General features: G+C 46.1%; 1 protein-coding gene and 1 long non-coding RNA gene across 2 annotated transcripts in view; one reads left to right on the top strand and one right to left on the bottom strand.

Annotated features, from left to right (window-relative positions):
• LOC147186104 (uncharacterized) overlaps positions 1–17,308 on the top strand; it is a 44,735-nt gene that overhangs the window by 8,586 nt on the left and 18,841 nt on the right. The gene's annotated exons all lie outside the window — the stretch shown is intronic.
• On the bottom strand, positions 12,304–13,981 carry LOC147186106 (homeodomain-interacting protein kinase 1-like). The gene is made up of 7 exons (XM_086103410.1): positions 13,513–13,981; positions 13,257–13,438; positions 13,052–13,175; positions 12,830–12,961; positions 12,690–12,752; positions 12,447–12,613; positions 12,304–12,382 (listed from the first exon to the last, which is right to left on the bottom strand). Exons 1-7 carry the CDS (start codon positions 13,948–13,950, stop codon positions 12,304–12,306), a joined length of 1,185 nt encoding a protein of 394 aa, XP_085959536.1. The 5' UTR covers positions 13,951–13,981.

Genomic DNA, 17,308 nt, shown 5'->3' with positions numbered 1-17,308 from the left:
TTGGTATCGAGCCCAACGGGGACTTGGGGGATTTAGTCATACGGACGCTTGCTGATGTTGTTGTCCCTCCTCCTCCGCGTCCACTCAGACGGACGGGGCGGAGCGTAGGACGTCGACGATCCAGTGCGGCGCCATGGGAGGAATGACCCTGGGATGACTTTTCATTTGGGGTGTCATGGTTGCCGACTCTCCCGTTGATTCATCAAGTCATCCGATCAACAGTTTAGTTTTTGCATGACAAAACAAAATAATTGCATGTGAGGGACAGGTATTATTTTTGTCCATTTGGAACTCACCGTCCTAAAGTTCTTACTCTAGTATCTGTCACTCTGAGTGCTTTGAGATGCAAGGCCTTGCCTGGTGAGTGACATGGGTGTCAAAGATTGACAGTTGAGAGTTTGCTGGATGTTAGTTGACTAATTGCCCCCAAAAATTCTGTCTCTAGCCACCTATGGTAAAGAAAACAAATACATGGACACGTATTAACCTGAAATAATAATATCAGATGCCTGAGACACAAAACCTTCATCCCTATTGAAGATGACTCATGCTTTACAAAAGTCTATTCTTAGCCCAAAGTGTGTCTCTTAATAAACAACCACATCGGGAATGGAGATGAGACTCTGTCCTCAATTCTGTGATGTCAAAATGTTTCGTATAGACCCAAAATGAAAAATGAAAGACGAATGGACGTCTGGAGACACAGCGGTAGTTGTTGCTTTGTTGGAAACGCAAAAACGCTAACGAGACACCGCAGCGGCCTCCCCGCTATTTCCCCCCCCCCCCCTTTTCTTCTTCTTCTAATCCTAGTATCTCTTCTTATTATTATATTTTGACTTTCTTTTGGTGTTTTGCTTTTAGAGCATTATGTCCGCCTTGTGGCCACTGGCGGTGATGCACCAAAACTATTCGCCAATTGCCAAAAGAAAGTCAAGCACGGTTGGGGAGTGGGGATTTTGGGTGCCACGCCTAGCTTGAATTTTAATATATTGTCAGCCACATAATTGCCGAAGTCATATTTTTTTTTTGGGGGGGGGCAAGAAAAATCACAAATTTTAGAACGCACATTGGTATTTTTTCATTAGGTCTTTTTCCTTCCGAGGTCTTTCGAGCGGGCGAGTAAAGAACCTTCCTCTGCTTATCAGTGACTAATAATTGGCTACGTCATACTCCCAAGAGATAGAATATGATCCTGTGTGTCACCGAAGGACGTGTTAGGGGGAGGAGTGGAGATGGACGGAAGGAAAAACGATCATGTAACGGTCTTAGGAAATGGAGGTGTGGAGGCCTCAAAACAATGAAAGTCTCCAAAAATGGTTTTAAAATGAGGCCGCTCAGAGGGAGGCCATTCCTACGAGCTTTCGGTCGAGACCTCTGTACCTCCGGAAGCAGCTGGTCAGCTAACCTGGAGCGCGAGGCAGGTGGCAGGAGACCATAAAAGACTCTCCAAATGAATTCTAAAATGCACAAGCAGCCGGTTGAGGAAATCCAGAATCAGTTACATGCTCCCGCTACGTGCTCCAATTAAGAACGTTTTAAGACGACTCCAGATTGCCCACCGAGCTGCCGACTGTGATTTTCACACGTCGAAACAAATTTGCAACAAACGTGACAACAAATCTGCCTCTGGGTTCACACAAATTTTTTCTTTCTTCTTTTCAACATTTGGATGACATTTGCGTGTTTCCCGATGAGGTCAGAGTTGTTCAAAACGGGAACGGCGGTGACCGCGTTTGACTCCCCCCCCCCCCCATCTGTTGCCCATAACTGCGTCTCACCTCTGCTCTTTTATTTCTTCTCCTCACGGCGCCGACGCCATCTTTCCGCGCGCTCCGCCACTTCCCACACGATGCGGCGCCCACGCGCGCTGCTGTCTGCTCGTCTGTCGAGCGCGTGCGAAACACATTTGCGCGGCGATGCAAACACTCACTTTGCACCACTAGCCGTTTTTTTTTTTTTTTTGGAAACAGTGAAATGTCAGTAGTGACATAGGAAATTTTTGACAACAACCCCTTGTTTCTTGGTGTTACTAGACGGGTATCAGGTTATTAGGTTACAGGGTGCATGAACCAGTCCAAATAGTTTGTTTCAATCTATTAGAATCAGCGTGAATGATTATTTTGGCGCTATCTTCCCCCGCGACCCTGTTCAGGGGAAAACACAGAAGGATGGCTAATTAGCGTTAGCACGAGCGGCCTTTTTCTCTTTAAGACGAAAAGCAGCATGTGTTTGTCTGGACGTAATTCGAGGGCGTAGATGTAATAAGCAAATTACCATTCATGTCATGCGCACGGACGGCCGGGGCCACCGCGGCCACCACATGGTCCCCACTTCCTCACGCGAAGCGCGTGCGGGGCGAAATGATTGCTTTTGTGTTCGTGTTTTTCCACATGAGGTCAATCGCAAGATGGGGTCACCCTGTTCCGCTGAAATTCACCGTTCCATTCGGATCAGCATAATCCTGACGTTAATTACGACCGGATGGGGGGGGGGGGGGATTCCGTTTTTGTCAACTGTTACAGGTGACGAGGATCCGACAGCTTCGGCGCTAACACGAGAACAAGAAAGAGGAAACCTTTCCAATTGAATGAAGAACAATGACATGAAAAATAAGATTATCCCTTCAGCACACAATAAATAATTTGAAGCTATTTCCCTGGCAAAAGGATCTTCAATGCTACTTTTATCCGTTGATTACACCCCCCCCCCCCCCCCCCCAAAAAAACCCCATCCTGGTTTATGACTTTAAGATGCTCATTTGAACACACAAACGTCTGTAATACTCGTGGGCGAATCGGGCACGTCAACACTCTCTTGTGTTCTCAGAAAGCCAAGTTGGCACTTTTAACCTTTTGAAACGGCCTATTAAATGACCGTTGTTGCGTCGTGGTTGTGGTTTCATAGGTAAATGGCACATTAGCATCCGGCAAAAGCCTGTCGCGCTAACCGATTCAAGGAAATGTCATGATTTAAATCCTGCCGAGCGCTAGCATAGAGATCGCTAATTGCCCGCACTTGTTTATTAATGCAGACTGTGGCAATTTTAGGGTTTAATGGAAATTTAATTGCTCCAATCGATTTGTGTCGCAGAGTTATTGCTAGTCAGGCAACTATTTAGGACAAACCGATAACAATTAAGATGCAGTCCAATTAGAAAAAATTGCTTGTAGCCGTGGGCCACTTCATTTGCTTGCATCTAATGAGATCCGATCCAAGAGTTGTGTCATAAACGATGACTTTAGAAATAGAATACGATGGCGCCTCGAGATTTGTGTTTTTTTTTTTCATGAGTCAAGTAAGTAAAAAAATGAAACAGCCACTTCTTGCCACCTTTTATGCTTCATTTCAACGAAGATTGTGCTGTTCCCAGTCTACCATTTGCTCAGTAAGCTGCAGTAATAGTCGTCATTCTTTGCAGAGGATAAAGAACACATCATATTCGGTTTTGTGTTGTTTGTTAGTATACAATTAAACGGAAATGGGAATGGAAGATGAAGCTATGTGGTTGTTTTCAAAATTTTTACATCATGGACTAATGCAGACCAAGCAATGTGTTTATAAGACTACCCCTCCCATGTAGCTAAATTGTATTCTTAATTACATGACTTCCCATGAAAAGTAATTCCAGCCAAAATTCGGGGAATCCGACACTCACTAGTAGCCTTTAAATACAGCAGCCAATTAATTAGTAGCCAGTTAATTGAGGTGACAGTTGGCGCCATGGTAGTGACGTCTGCCTTTGACCCACTGACACACTTCCTGCTCCATCAGTCTATGAGGAGCTCCGAGGAGGGTCGAAACGCTCGGAAGTGAGCGTGTCGACTCGCGGTGTTTACCCCGACGACTCCTTTGAATAATTCAACCTTGGGCTTTGCTGTCCTCCGTGGCACGCACCAGCTGCTCATTTCTCCCGTACGGCAAGCGAAACGATCCATAAATCATACATAAATCTTTTTGCTGCCCCTTCTTTAATCCATCATTCGCCGCTGACCCCCATCTGCTTCCGTTCACGTTCTCATTTTTCTTCCCCCCCCCCCCCTCCGTACACCGCATCACCTTCGCCTCCTCCTCTCCCTGTCATGCATAAATCACTCGCCGCACCTTTTACGGCGCATAATCAAGTACGTAGTGTGCATCGAGAAAAGCCTTAGCGTTAGTTCCAGTTTCATGCTCAGGTGCTAAAAGACAGACGAGGAGCGGCACGCTCACCGAGCTTGATTCATCATTTATGGAAGCATCGTCTCATTTGACTTTTGCTTTATATTGACTTTTCTTTTTTTCCTCCTCATAACAAAGAAATAAGATTCTGAATTGATTCATCACGAGCGAGAAAGCCGGGCAGCGGGAACAAAAGAGACAACAGCAGATAACGAGTGCGAGAGTTCACCATATCTGCCGCAGACGATCCCTATAATCTTATAACACCCCTCAGAAATCTGCTGGATCAAAGTGTGTCTGAAATACATCCAGGCCGGAGTACAAAGAGTGTGTATATGTGTGTGTGTGTGTGTGTGTGTCCATGCCAGATTCTTGTTGTGCGATGCGGCAAAAATATGTCTTTTGAGACCATTTGGGCCTTTTTACAATGTATTTATGAAGCTCACACATATTTACTGACCATATCCATCCATCGTTCCATCAGCCTTCACCAACTCTCAACTCAACTCCAAAGTGGCCTCAATGAGAAAGGGTCTTCATTTGCTCAGCGGGACATACAGTAGATCCGACAGTCATCCGTATAGCAGTGGAAGGAAAATTCAATGTTTTCTTCTGATGGAACAGAAGGGCAGCAAATACAATGAAAACAGCAGAAGCTCTCGAAAGGAACTCTGTGGAACACCGTTTGACAATGGGGTAGTGCGGGACTCAGAGTGACCAAGGCTAGCGCAAAAAGTTCTGTCAGCCAAATCTAAACCACTCAAGATTACTTCAGTATTTTTATTTTTTTTTTACTTCTGCATCTAGCTAGCGAGTTATCAATGCACGGTTCGTGTTTATCCTTGGACTCAGGTGCTATCATTTGCTCACAGTTCATCCTGGATGATGTATTTCCTGTCCAATTAGCCCCCTGACCCCATTCTCTTCCCGTGTGGCTGTCCAGCACCCGAATTCTTTCTGGACTTCTAATGGATTTGTGCCATCATCACATCCTTCTTTCTCCAACTAGTCTGTCTGCATTAAGTTACTCTATGGATCCTCTGTGGATTCTCTCATTTTCACCTTCAGTGTCATACTCTTATTTGGACAATGGTCTTGGGAGATTGGGAAGTGACAATTATGGATTCTACATTTCTGCAGAATTAAAGCATATAAATACAAAATAAAGAATATTTCCATTTAAAGGTGGGAAATGTTATCTCAATCGCATCTACGGCCTATCCGCCCAGTGTTTTTTTTTTTTTTTTGCACACTCATGCGTGCGTCCGCGGGTGCATGTGCGTATCACACCACCTGTGTCGGACTCCGCTGTTGCCATGGTGAATTCCATTTGGCCCACAGCCAGCGCATAGGTGTGTGCGAGTTTGGATTTATCAACCATGAATGTGGACAGAGAACTCGGTGTTATTTGGGTGCAGTGTTAAAAGTAATTTGGCGACTGATATGCTGCATGAAACAAGAAAGAAAAGAATGAAACAGAATTTCGCTGGATTTTAGATCCCCGAACTGTCTATTGTTCTGGTCTTCATCCAGCTTTCCTCGGCTTACTAAAACGAAGGCTCTGTCGCATTGTTGACTAACCTCCAGCCTGAAGCTGAGATTCAACAAGATGCGGATGAACAAGAACGCGTCCGAATCAATAAACAATCACCCCGCGCAAACCAAATTCCAAATCTGCCGTTTGTAATCGAGAGTGAGCTTTTTTGGTAATGAGAGCTGCTCGTTGTCCTCGGGAAAACCTGCGCGTAAGAGGCTAGCTCTGTCTGATGCGGTGCAGTTCAACATCTTCATCGTAAACTGTGTTTTTCCTTCGCGTACATTTGCTAGCTAACAGCTATCTATTGCATTGAAGAAGAAAAATGAGATGAACGAAAGAATCAATCGTCACCCTTTTCTGCCTGTCCGGAAAATAACACGGCGACCACGGCCTGTGGCGTTGTAATCTCCTTTTCTTGTGCGGGTGTACCTAATATTGTGGCAAGTGAGTGCCTCTCCATCAAACCGCATTTACAGTATTATGTGATCACTCCTCCCCTTTTCCTTCTTCCCACTTCTTTTCTCACCACTTCCTTCTTCTACCATTGCCCTAGCTTCATCCTCGAGATTTTTATATCCAGGTCCACCCACGGGTGCTACTGCGCCACCAGCACATTCATTCCTTTATTTATTTGATAGACGAGAGCATTTCAGTGCGTTCAACCCAGTCTAATCAACCCGAAAAGCACCAGCGCAGCTCCACCTAGCAACAGCCTGCCCCCTCCCTCCCCATCGCACGCCCCAGCTGGGAACACTGGGAGCGGATTTACATGCTCCCGCTGCCATTCTCTCATTGATCTCCAAGTATATCTCCTGACGGCTTCCACTGCGCGAAATCTTCTAAGGGAGGTTATTCAAAAGGAGACCTTTTTTTTTTTTTGTGTGGTTACTATGGCAATGGCCGCACGGAGCACATCTTTGTGTAATTGTACCTGAGAGGTCACTTGGTGCACGAGGCAAATATTGTGTCCTTAGTGGAGCTCGGGAAAGCGACCTCTAAATTTGAATGTATTACTGATGTGTGCACCAGATACGTGAAATCATTTTCACCTCGCATAAAGCTCACATTGAAATCCCATTTCAGACCGAAAAAAAAGGCACCCAGATTCCATCAGGTTCGTAACGAACCAAATAATGTTTAGGATCCCAGAAATGTAAACACGAACAAAATGTCAAAAAATTTTATTATCAAAGACGCAAAGCCAAGAAAGTCCAAAACGGAAAACGCTGGTCACAGGGATCCAGGAAAAACAATACATTAACAAAAAAAGACAAGAAAAGAGTTAAACCGAAAACTAAATGGCAAGTAAATTACAAAAACAAGAAGGGAACACGAACGACTATAGCGAGAGCGAGAACGAGGTCTAGAAAACAAAACACTTGAGCAAGAGCAGCAACAAGATCAAATAAACCGACAAGCTGCAGGCAGCTTGTCAGTCCTTCAATACAAGGCCGATGAAAACCGGCAGCAGGTGTGCACACAGAAGGGAAAGCCCACGTCTGCCACCTGCTGGAGACACATAGGAATAGGATGCAGGATGACTCCACATCTGAGACTCAAAGCTATTTCCACTTCCCAGGCTAAACGTGCCAGTTGTCTGGACCGCACTTCTAAAGCATTTGGCTGCAATCCCGTCTGGGCTGACCAAATGTCCTCGCAACTTTCCAATCGGAAAGTCAGAAGTCCAATTCCGATCGAAGAAAAAAAAAAACACGCAATGCCGACTTTACGCGCGAGTGCTCAGGGGGGCTGCTTTGCATCCGTGCACAAAAACATTTCGCTCCTATTGAAGGATGAGACAATAAATGGGGGAAATAAAGCAGGAAATTGACGACAGACAGAGGAGGTGTCACAATGAGGTCTGTCGACCTCGTCTCGCACCTCCCGCATTTCATCCATTCACGCTGTCGTGCACACAGGCTACAAGGAAGCGCACACGCACACGCACACACGTCGTACAAAGGCTGCCATGACCACGGAAAGGAAAGTGAACTCAGGTCGCGGCCAGGCCCTCTGTGGAAAGTTACAGCCTCCCTTCCTACTTTCCTATGTCCTAAGTGTCTGTTTGTGTTGTGCGGACAAAAGCGGCTTTGACTCGCAAAACTCGCGCACTCCCCCTCCCTTTCCGTCACTGCGTTGTACGCTCGGTGTGTGTGTGAGTGCGCGCTGCGTTATCGACAACATCGACATATTCGTGCGAGTGGGCCGGGCGAAGACGCGCGTGTGCATGCGGTGACAAGGAACAGGGCAGCAGAGGTTTATCAGTACCTTGGGGTTGTAAAAAAAAAAAAAAAAAAAAAAGGATGACAGCTGTTCACGGCACTTCTTTTGCGAGCATAAGGTCACGTCGTTAGCTATTTGCATATGCTAGCATCACCTAACATTATAACGACATTCTCTTTGTTAGCAATGTAGAATTTCTGTTAAATTTTTACTTCCCGTGACTGTGACTAAGTGTAATTATTTTTTACAGGCACCCGATGATACGCCCGCTGTCTTTTTCTGTGAGATTTTGCTCAGCGTGTGCACGTCCACGACACACGCGAGGTAACTCAATGTGCTTGACAGAATGAAAAGTAAGTCATTTGAAAGCAGTTGTAAGAACAATAGAGACGTTTCAGTGCAAAGTCAAGAAAGAAAAACACGTAGGGAGAAAATAAACACTACATTTCAATATGCTAGCACGCTAATAGTGTCAATACGCTCTTATCGTTCCATCAACCCCGATTGATGATGAGGGCGTCCATTTTGCAGCACATGACACCAGTAGCGGAGCGATGAAACATGAGCTCTTCCTCCCTGGTGTAAACGGTGACATCCCCCATGCATCATCATTGCTGCATCTTTTATTTTTATTTATTTATTTTTTTACACGACACCACCCCAACTACTGCTGCACAATGACAGCTTGTTGTTGTGCTCGCTTTTGTTTGACGCTTCCCACTAGAGGCTACCGCAGGCACCGAGCTCCCGAGGGAGAAATATGACGTCGAATCACACACACTTGTTCAAAGGGGAGGTTTGTGTACCGCCTAGCAACCGTGATTTTTAGATTATTTTTTTTTCAGTTATTGAGGAAATGTGGAATTTGAATGTAGGTTTTATACGCCTGATTATATCTCCCACTCCCCCACGACAGCGGCCGGGTCATTTTTTTCCTGTGACTCACACATGAAAGTCATGTAAATAATATGATTTTGATGTGCATACTAGCGTCAGGCTGAGCAGCCAAATAACCTTGGACTGGAGGGCATACTGCAAATGGAATTTCTAGATGGATTTTTTACAAGGGTGCTATTTGTCGGTCTACTTATGTGCCAGTAAAAGACAACAAATTTGCTGCAAATATCATAAAACATGACAACAAACTTTGTTTAAAAAGTGAGAATTTCTGACGCCAGATAAAATTTCATCCACAGTTGATCCAGTTTAAGCAGCAATTAAAATGAACACGGAAAATCCCATTTAGCATGCTTGGATGCTTTTACCTGTCAAATCTTATCAAACCAGAATGTCATTTGTTGAGCTGATATGGGATCTCATTACGGTCTGTAATATTCTGCATCTGGGTAAAAAGTCACCTTGTTTTTTTTTTTTTTTTTTTGCGAATAGTTTCCCCCTACATCAAAGTTTAAATTTATTTTAACGAGCTGCCCTCTTGGTGTTGACAGCGTTGATTTCAACCCGTTTTCCACTCCGCGCCGTTGACCCGGCAACAGGCGAGCGCTTTGCCAGAACATTGTATTTTAAAGTTGGACGGGCCTGCAAGAGCAGCTGGCGTGGATGTAGGCCAGTGCAAAAGCGAGGCCCAAGAGGGAGGTCGAAAAGCGATCGCATGGCAGCGCATGCAAAGACTGTGACCGTCCTATTCGGGTGGGCCTCGTGGCATGAACACCCTACACGGTAGGCTGATACAACGTGACGGCTTTTGTGACTCATCGTGGCGGACGCAAGCTAGTTTGGGGGGGCTGCCGATGCACATCCGAATGCATTAACATGGACACCAACAATGAATTTGTGCACTCTTATGCCTCAAAACACAACACAGAGCCCGCAAGCTGTCTGCGCCAAATTAAAAATGGTGAAGTCGTCTATCTGTGTGTGTGTGTGTGTGTGTGTGTGTGTGTGTGTGCGCGCGCGTTGCTATGAGGCAGCTTCCTTTTCATTGGACGTAGTCCCCGATTCCCTGATCCATTTTGCTTGAGTCATTGGCAGCTATGAACAGAAGATTAAAACTCTCTGCGTGTGTGTGTGTGTGTGTGTGTGTGTGTGCGTGTCTGCCTTTGACTAATCTGTTCAAACGGTGAGGTGGAAGGTAAACCAGAGAATGAAAGGGAGATTTTGGATGAGCTGCGAGTGTCATCATTGGTTTACGGCGACGGATAAGATGCGCATGTAACAAGGACGGCGGTCGCTTTAGCGTCTTTACATTAGCGAGGCGAAATGAATAATAACAACACGGGCGTCAATCCGCAGTGAGTGTTGCTGCTTTTGTCAAGCAGATTTTGAAAAATATAATCAGATGATGCATCAAGAGCTGGGCGACTGAGAATCCACCAGACATAAAGAAAAACAAAATTATGTTGATATTGTGGCAGTAAGTTGAAAAATGTCATAGGCATGATACGAATGATATTAAGCTAACATATTTTTTTGTGGCCCGAGTGTGACATGAAGAAGCTGTGGTTGTCGCCAGTATTTTTTTTCAATATTTTGAGTCAAAATTGGACTAATATAAATAAAACAACATGTCGCCCCCCGTTGTCGCCAAGGGGTGCCAGTCGTAGCAAAACAGTGCTAGCAGGGGGAAATCGTGGCCTATTTGTGTTGACTCTGATTCCTCCCATTAGCGTTCCGGCGATGCGCGATGTCATCCCGCTTAAACTCCGGCTGAACCAGAGTAGAACAGAGCGAGTCAGTGGTTGCAAATGGGGATGTGGGGGGAGTGCAAAGAGTTCTGTCAGTTTTTGACTCTTTGAGGCCAGTGATAAAATGGCGGCACAGACTCGAGATAAAAAAATCAAGTGGAATGATAGAACTGAAAGGGTTATGGGTCGAAAGATTGTGCCTCTGTAGTACTGTTGTGCTCTATGGTGCAGCCATGTTCAGGCATCCTTCAAGTGTTTCCTGTTCTTCCCTTACATGCTGACAGGTGATGTGGGCGGATGTGCCGGCAGACGCTGGCATTTGGGGGGTGGCGGGGGCAGACAGTGCAAAGATTTCTCCTGACATTTGAGTCAGGAGAGGGCAAAGCGTGCACGTCCTTGAGATCCACAGATGCCGCTTTATTCAGCAGTCACGCTGAACTGTCGACAAAAACACGAATTGGCAGGAAAGGCCTCAGTGTCGCGAATGATACCCGTGGTAGACTTGAGCGCTGGTGCAGTCAGGGACAATGGCAAACCAGATATACAACAACTATCAGGCTCATTAGCATTCATCAGTGGGAGATGGCGCGCACTGGTCATGCAAAACATCAAGGAATATCGCCAGGACGAAAGCTCTTTACTTTGGAGTCAGCCAATCCTCCATTAAGCGTCTCCAGTTGGTCCAAAATGCTGCTGCCCACCTCTTGACTGGTATTCATAAGAGGGAGCGCATAACTCCTACTCTGGCATCCCTCGCTCCCTTACCTGAGCTCCTCCGCCCCTACCCGGTGCCTCAGGTCTGCGGACCAGACACCAAGCGGAGGCTTTGAGGGTATCGAGCCTTTTCCGTTGCTGGCCCCCATTGTTGGAATGACTTCCCGCTGAACATTCGGCAAGCCCCCTCGCTGCCTATCTTTAAAACTGGTCTCAAAATTCATTTCTATTCTGTGGCTGTTTTAAAGTGTTCTCGATAGCTGAGTTGAGATAGAAGGCATGAACCTGCTTCAGGCATGAAGGATAAAGGCACTAAAATCCGAGGATTAAAAAGCACTCTTCTGAATTGAATTTGACCACGTCTTGGTTGTCCCACGACGCGTGACACTCAATTATGAGTGCTCCCATCGGTATGCCGCAAAGTATCTCTCAACATCTCACCTTGATTACAAATTCAATGCGAACGGCAAGCGCTGGTATGCGACTATACGATACCACAATGCACGAAAGTAGATTTACAATGCAGCTTAATCCCTTGTAAAAAGCACTGGAACTGAACTGTTCTTGTATAGGCTTTATTCAAAGGTGCTGTGTAAGAAACGAGCGCCAAGAGGGAGAAACAAAACAGTCTTACTCTGCCAAGTTTTTCCATCATACTTCAGGGCAGACCTAGATTTATTTGCGTATGATTTCTTGCACTCAAGTTACAAAGTCACAGTTATCGGTTGTTTGGGGTGAAAGTAACCAGAACCCAAAGCTGAACCCAATTCAAAGTCTTTTTTTGGGGGGGGTCGTTCGCAGGGGCCACCCCAATCTGTCTTGTTCTCATGCCCAATTTTACCATAGGACAGTTCCATTTTTGTTTGCTTTTGACTTTGATTTGATATTTTTTTTCTCCATACATTCCAATTGTTCTTATCAAAACACTCAAAAAGCAAGCGGATAGTAGGAAGTCACATCGGCGTTATCTCCCGTCATCTCGTGTCGTCCTCATCCCGAAGGGTCTTGGTAGTCCGTCACACTCCACTACGACGGCAGAAAGTCTCCTTGGTTCAACGAGGCCTCAATCAAATGCCCGCTCAGGAGATCCAAGCAGGATTTAACACTAGAAAATGTTCACATTTGAGTCAGTAAACCACCCTCGGCGACAACGGAATACAATTTCTTACTATTGGCAGTCGTAGAAGTTGCCGAGGAGGTGGCTCATGGTAATGAAGGGATGTTGAAGAATCTGGTTGGGTTTGATCCTTTCGTCCGGATCCAGCTGCAGCATCTTCACCAACAAGTCAACGAAGCTCCTCCTGTCCAGGTCTTCTCCCGTCTGTTCATCGCATCCCTCGTGAAAAGGAAATTTTAAAAAATTGTAGGAACCATAGTATTGATTCACTGTCTGAAACTTTTGGCATTCTTACCTCCAGAAGGTCATATAGGCTGTTTAGGGTGCAGGGTTTGCAAGAGGGACTATAAAGCTTTGACTAAACGGGATACAATATGATTCGTCAAAAAACAAAACAAAACTGCACTGACCTCAACCCTTGAAATCATTCCGTACCTTAAACATCCAAAGGTTCTCTGTCTTTTTCCCATTTTTGGCAAGGAAATGTCGGAAATACTGCTTTGTGTAGACTCCGGTATTCAGCAGATGATCGGGTGGCTTGCCAATGACTCGAAGTATGTGTCTCATCTAGTGAAATAACATCCGCATTGACCAAAAGGGAGTTTTGGCGGGTTGTATCTCTAGGCTAGGTCTCAAAGGAGGTTCGACCCGACTCACCATATCAAACTCATCGCTGCTGGGGAACAGCGCTTTGCCCATGAACAGTTCTGCTGCAATACAGCCGAGAGACCAGATATCAATAGCCTCATTGAAGGAAGCACCCAGAAGAATCTCTGGAGACCTTCACCAAAACATTGACATTTTAATAGCCTTTCATGATCACGATTCATTTTTGATCCCGTCGCCGCCGTCGCTCGCTCACCTGAACCAGAGCGTCTGAAGTTCCGAGCCCTTGCACCGTTCCGAAATCAAATTGGCCGTGCCGAAATCGATGAGTTTCACCCTCAGTGGCTGATGCACGTGATCCACGAGCATAATGTTATCCGGTTTGAGATCGGTATGGGCTATCCCGAGGCTCTTGAGGAGTTGCAGCGATAAAGCAACCTGAAACGGAGACGAATGGTCATTTCGCCACATCCGATCTTTGGACAATCCGACATTCGGTAGTGGAAGCAAACCTGCTGCAGAATAGGTCGTATCTCTTTGAGCTCCAGAGTGTCTTTCTCTGTGACCTGGTATTGGTAAAGACTCATGTCTAGCTTCTCAAACTCGTGACAATAATGGCCCTCGTGGACAAAGGAGCTGTACCATTTGACGATGTTGTATTTTTCCAAATTGAAGTTTTTCAGCACCTCCAGTGTTTCCACCTCTGTCTGCACGTCATTGTTGAAATCTTTCTCCATGATGATTTTTAAAGCTACTGATTCGTCCGTGGCCAGCTTCCTGCAGTGGACGACTTTTCCGAACGACCCGCACCCCAAAACACTCTCCACCATGTATTCTGCAGAGGGTGAGCATATCAAAGTTCCGACATTCAGCTCTAACTCCTCGCCGAAAACGCTTCCAGATGAACTTGACTCATCACTCCATGCCGCATAGTGGAATAATATTGACATGTCATCTGCCGAGTCAAGCTGATTGTAAAACTCAAGTTCTTTTTCGCATGGTGTTTATACGTGTATCCATTCCATTTACAACCGGACAGCTTTCGATGTGCTGTGAAGGTGAATTGGGTTGAATGAATAGTGGAGGCAGAGAGTGTTTGAGGGTGAGTCTGCCATGCAGCGTATGCGGCGGCGGTGGCGGGGATGGGGCGGGGAGGGGGGTGGGGGAGACCGGCGGAGGGCGTACTCAGCCCTCATGATAAAGTTGCGGTCCAGGAGCTTGAAAAAATGATGTAACTGACACTGCTAAAGGACGGACAGCCACAACCGGCGTCTTTCGATCACAGGAACGGCACCGCTCACAGCTCTAATATGTCATCTCATGACATCACCCACAGCGTTGCCTCCGTGTCGGGAGCGTTGGGTCACGGGCGAAGACCCAACTGAGACAGCATGGGTAATTTCCAGACTGGTCCAAGTCGAAATTTATAGTTCTATATCAGGGATTTCATTTGTTATTCAAATTGTGTTGAGCCTGTATTACACGACTTGATTCGGATGAATGTGCATCAGTTCCAGGAAATGTATACCGAATGTAAAGCAGTACGGTATTTATTTGCGATAAACACGGTTCCACTGTACAATTCTTTGCGTTATGTGGCTTTATCGGTAATATTTATTTTCAAACAGTTTTCATTCAAGATGATATGGCAAGCTTATGAACTGGAGACACAATTGCTCCTTGTCCTCGCCCACCGGTGCTTCCGCTGCACTTAGCCATCGACTGCCTCCTCCTCAGGAGGAGTGTCTGGCGCAGCTTGTGGCTCAAGTACAATAATCAGGAAGTCACAGGGCACCAAAAGAAGGGGCCCAGTCTGTCAGGATGGGTCCTCCTTTCCAATCTGGTGGCCCGGCCTGTCCTGTGTCCACTGCAGTGGACCATTTGGGTGAATGATATGGAAAAAGGCTTTTCGGAGGTTCAGCCCATCAATGGGAGATGATCGGTATGTGTGTGTGAGAAAGAGTGTATACAAGTGATCTGGAAGAACGATAGCAATGAGATGGACTCAACAGGTGGGGGCATGGAGGAGCAAAGCGTCCCGCTGTTATGTGCATGGAAGTATCAGCTAAAGCTTCCATCACCATCTGAATGGAGGTTTTGTTGGTGCGCAGCCGTCCCGATCAGACTTTCCTTGTGTTTGCGTGAAAGCCTGCTCTAGGAATTCAGTGTTTTCATCTAGTGGTGGTAGAACAGAAACAGAACCCATGTGGAGAAATTTTCCAATGAAAAGCATAAATTGAGCAGGTTGATTTGAGCAGGTGCCCTGCGATTGGCTGGCAACTGATTCAGGGTGTCCCCGCCTACTGCCCGAAGACGGCTGGGATAGGCTCCAGCACCCCCCGCGACCCTAGTGAGGATCAAGCGGTTCGGAAAATGGATGGATGGATGGATTTGAGCAGGCAACTTTGCTGCTGTGAATTGGGAATTTCTCCATTGCGAGACTAATAAAGGTTTTCTTATCTTATCTTTTTCTTGATGGCCGTAAAGCTTCTCAAACTGATCCAGAAGTGTATCATGGCTTCCGGAATATTTTTGACCTGCCTTGGCCTCCGAAGAAAAATGTCGCAAAAAGAACAGCTTACATCACAAAAATAAAAGGGGCGACATCATCCCATAATGTGATGATGTCGCCCACTATGACATCCGGCGCCGCATTATGATGGCATCCATAACTAATCAATCCCGACGTGATTATGAACGACTGAAATCCAATTCATGCAAATTGCATTTGATTTCCACCGCTTGTTATACTTCCCTCCTGCGAAAACTAATTTTTGCTCCCCGACATGCTCGCCGCCATGAAAACCATCCGCCCCACAACATTACTGAGGTTGAACCATTTGTGAGCATTATCCTCACTCCTGCGCACTATAAATTGACCGCCCTAATGCGGTTACGCCACTGCGCAAGAGTAAACACTCCGGAAAATGTGCTCCTTGATGAAAATCGGATTTTCAAGCAGCGTGGTGGCTCCCTCTGAGCACCGGCAAAGTTGGAGGGCATTAATTGGGGTTTCAATTCGTCCTGCCTGTGATTAAAACTACCAACGGCCATTATTGACGAGACGGGGTAGCCGTGGCAAGGGGGAGAATGGATTTAAGACCGAGGAGGATAAAGGTAGAACAAGGGAGGGGTGGAGCGATAAAACGGCAGATAAAAAGCGCAGATGCCGCAGATTAAAAAGGCAAAAGATAACCTACAGTTCCAAGGGGAAGAGATGTCTCAAGAGGAAGGCGGGGCCACCTCGGAGAAGGATCACCACTCTCTAATGATCAGTCTGCCGGCTCAAGGGTTTCCATGGCAATAAGGGGCGCTCTTTAGAGAAGGCCCATCAAGTGCTCAGCAGCAGGTGTCTGTCTGTGGCCCCCTTATTTTGTTTATTATTGCAACATGCGATATTCCCGTTTCAAAACCTAAAATATTTGCCTCGGTTCAACCCGGGGTTGCGAAACACTTCCTTGGCGACACCTCGGCCGCGCAAAATGACTTCCTCGCGCGCTTGTATAACGGCAATCTGCATCGTTTAATTGGGGTCCTTCACCTTTTTGAGCGTGTGAAATGCATCTCTTGTCTTTCGGTTCTTTGTATCCGCCAATGTATCATTACCGGCCTTGCTGGCTTGCTGTTCAGGTTGGGAGAGAAAAGATCTTTTGAAGTCACGAAACCTCATTAGTCGCTCCCTGGCATTTAAGGAATTTATTATTGCACACACACACTTGAGATGCAGCAATGAAAATGCTTCAAGTTCACTTGAGCGTTTCCCCCGTGACCTCGAAATGAGTGACGAGGCAAACAAAAGTAACCCATTCCGTCCCGTAATATCTGCTCAGTGTGGCGATACTTTTTTTTTTTTTCCTCAGCGACTGATCACCCATGTGAGGTCCGTAAAGGATGCCGAGAGCTTAGGAGCAACCACGGGAGGGAAAAAATAATTGTGACGCAATGGGCTATCAGATCTTGTGTTTGGCTCATCTTTTTGGCGGCGTCGTAATTATCTGAATTCAATGACAGGCCAGTTTTGACCACAAGTTTATTTACCTCATTGGCAGAGCTGTATCGATATGGTATCCGTAACCCGTGACGTGTCTCCATAGCAACAGCCCTACTGGTGTGGCGACATGGATTCTTGCTTTAAATAGAATGAAAAAAGACTTCAGAGGGAGTTGCCATAGCGAGCTGGCAACAAGGAGTATTTGTACTTGTCGCAGAAAGAAAGAAGTTAAGGGGCATTTTTCCAGTTAGTATTTGCTAATTTAAGCATTTTTTTAAAAACTTGGTTAGCCCGTGTTAGCAAAGCCATCAGTACAA

Source organism: Hippocampus guttulatus, chromosome 22, assembly GCF_054856545.1.
Source record: "Hippocampus guttulatus isolate MCC_2025c chromosome 22, RoL_Hgut_1.0, whole genome shotgun sequence".
NCBI lineage: Eukaryota > Metazoa > Chordata > Actinopteri > Syngnathiformes > Syngnathidae > Hippocampus > Hippocampus guttulatus.
This window is presented reverse-complemented; position numbering and strand designations above follow the sequence as displayed.

Bases quoted from the DNA above. Each gene is read 5' to 3' on its own strand.
- LOC147186106 (XM_086103410.1), bottom strand. From the start codon at position 13,950: ATGTCAATATTATTCCACTATGCGGCATGGAGTGATGAGTCAAGTTCA. The intron at 13,176-13,256 runs GTGAGCGAGCGA...GTTTTGGTGAAG, and splicing joins CTTCAGACGCTCTGGTTCAG to GTCTCCAGAGATTCTTCTGG. The intron at 12,962-13,051 runs GTGAGTCGGGTC...TTATTTCACTAG, and splicing joins GCAGCGATGAGTTTGATATG to ATGAGACACATACTTCGAGT.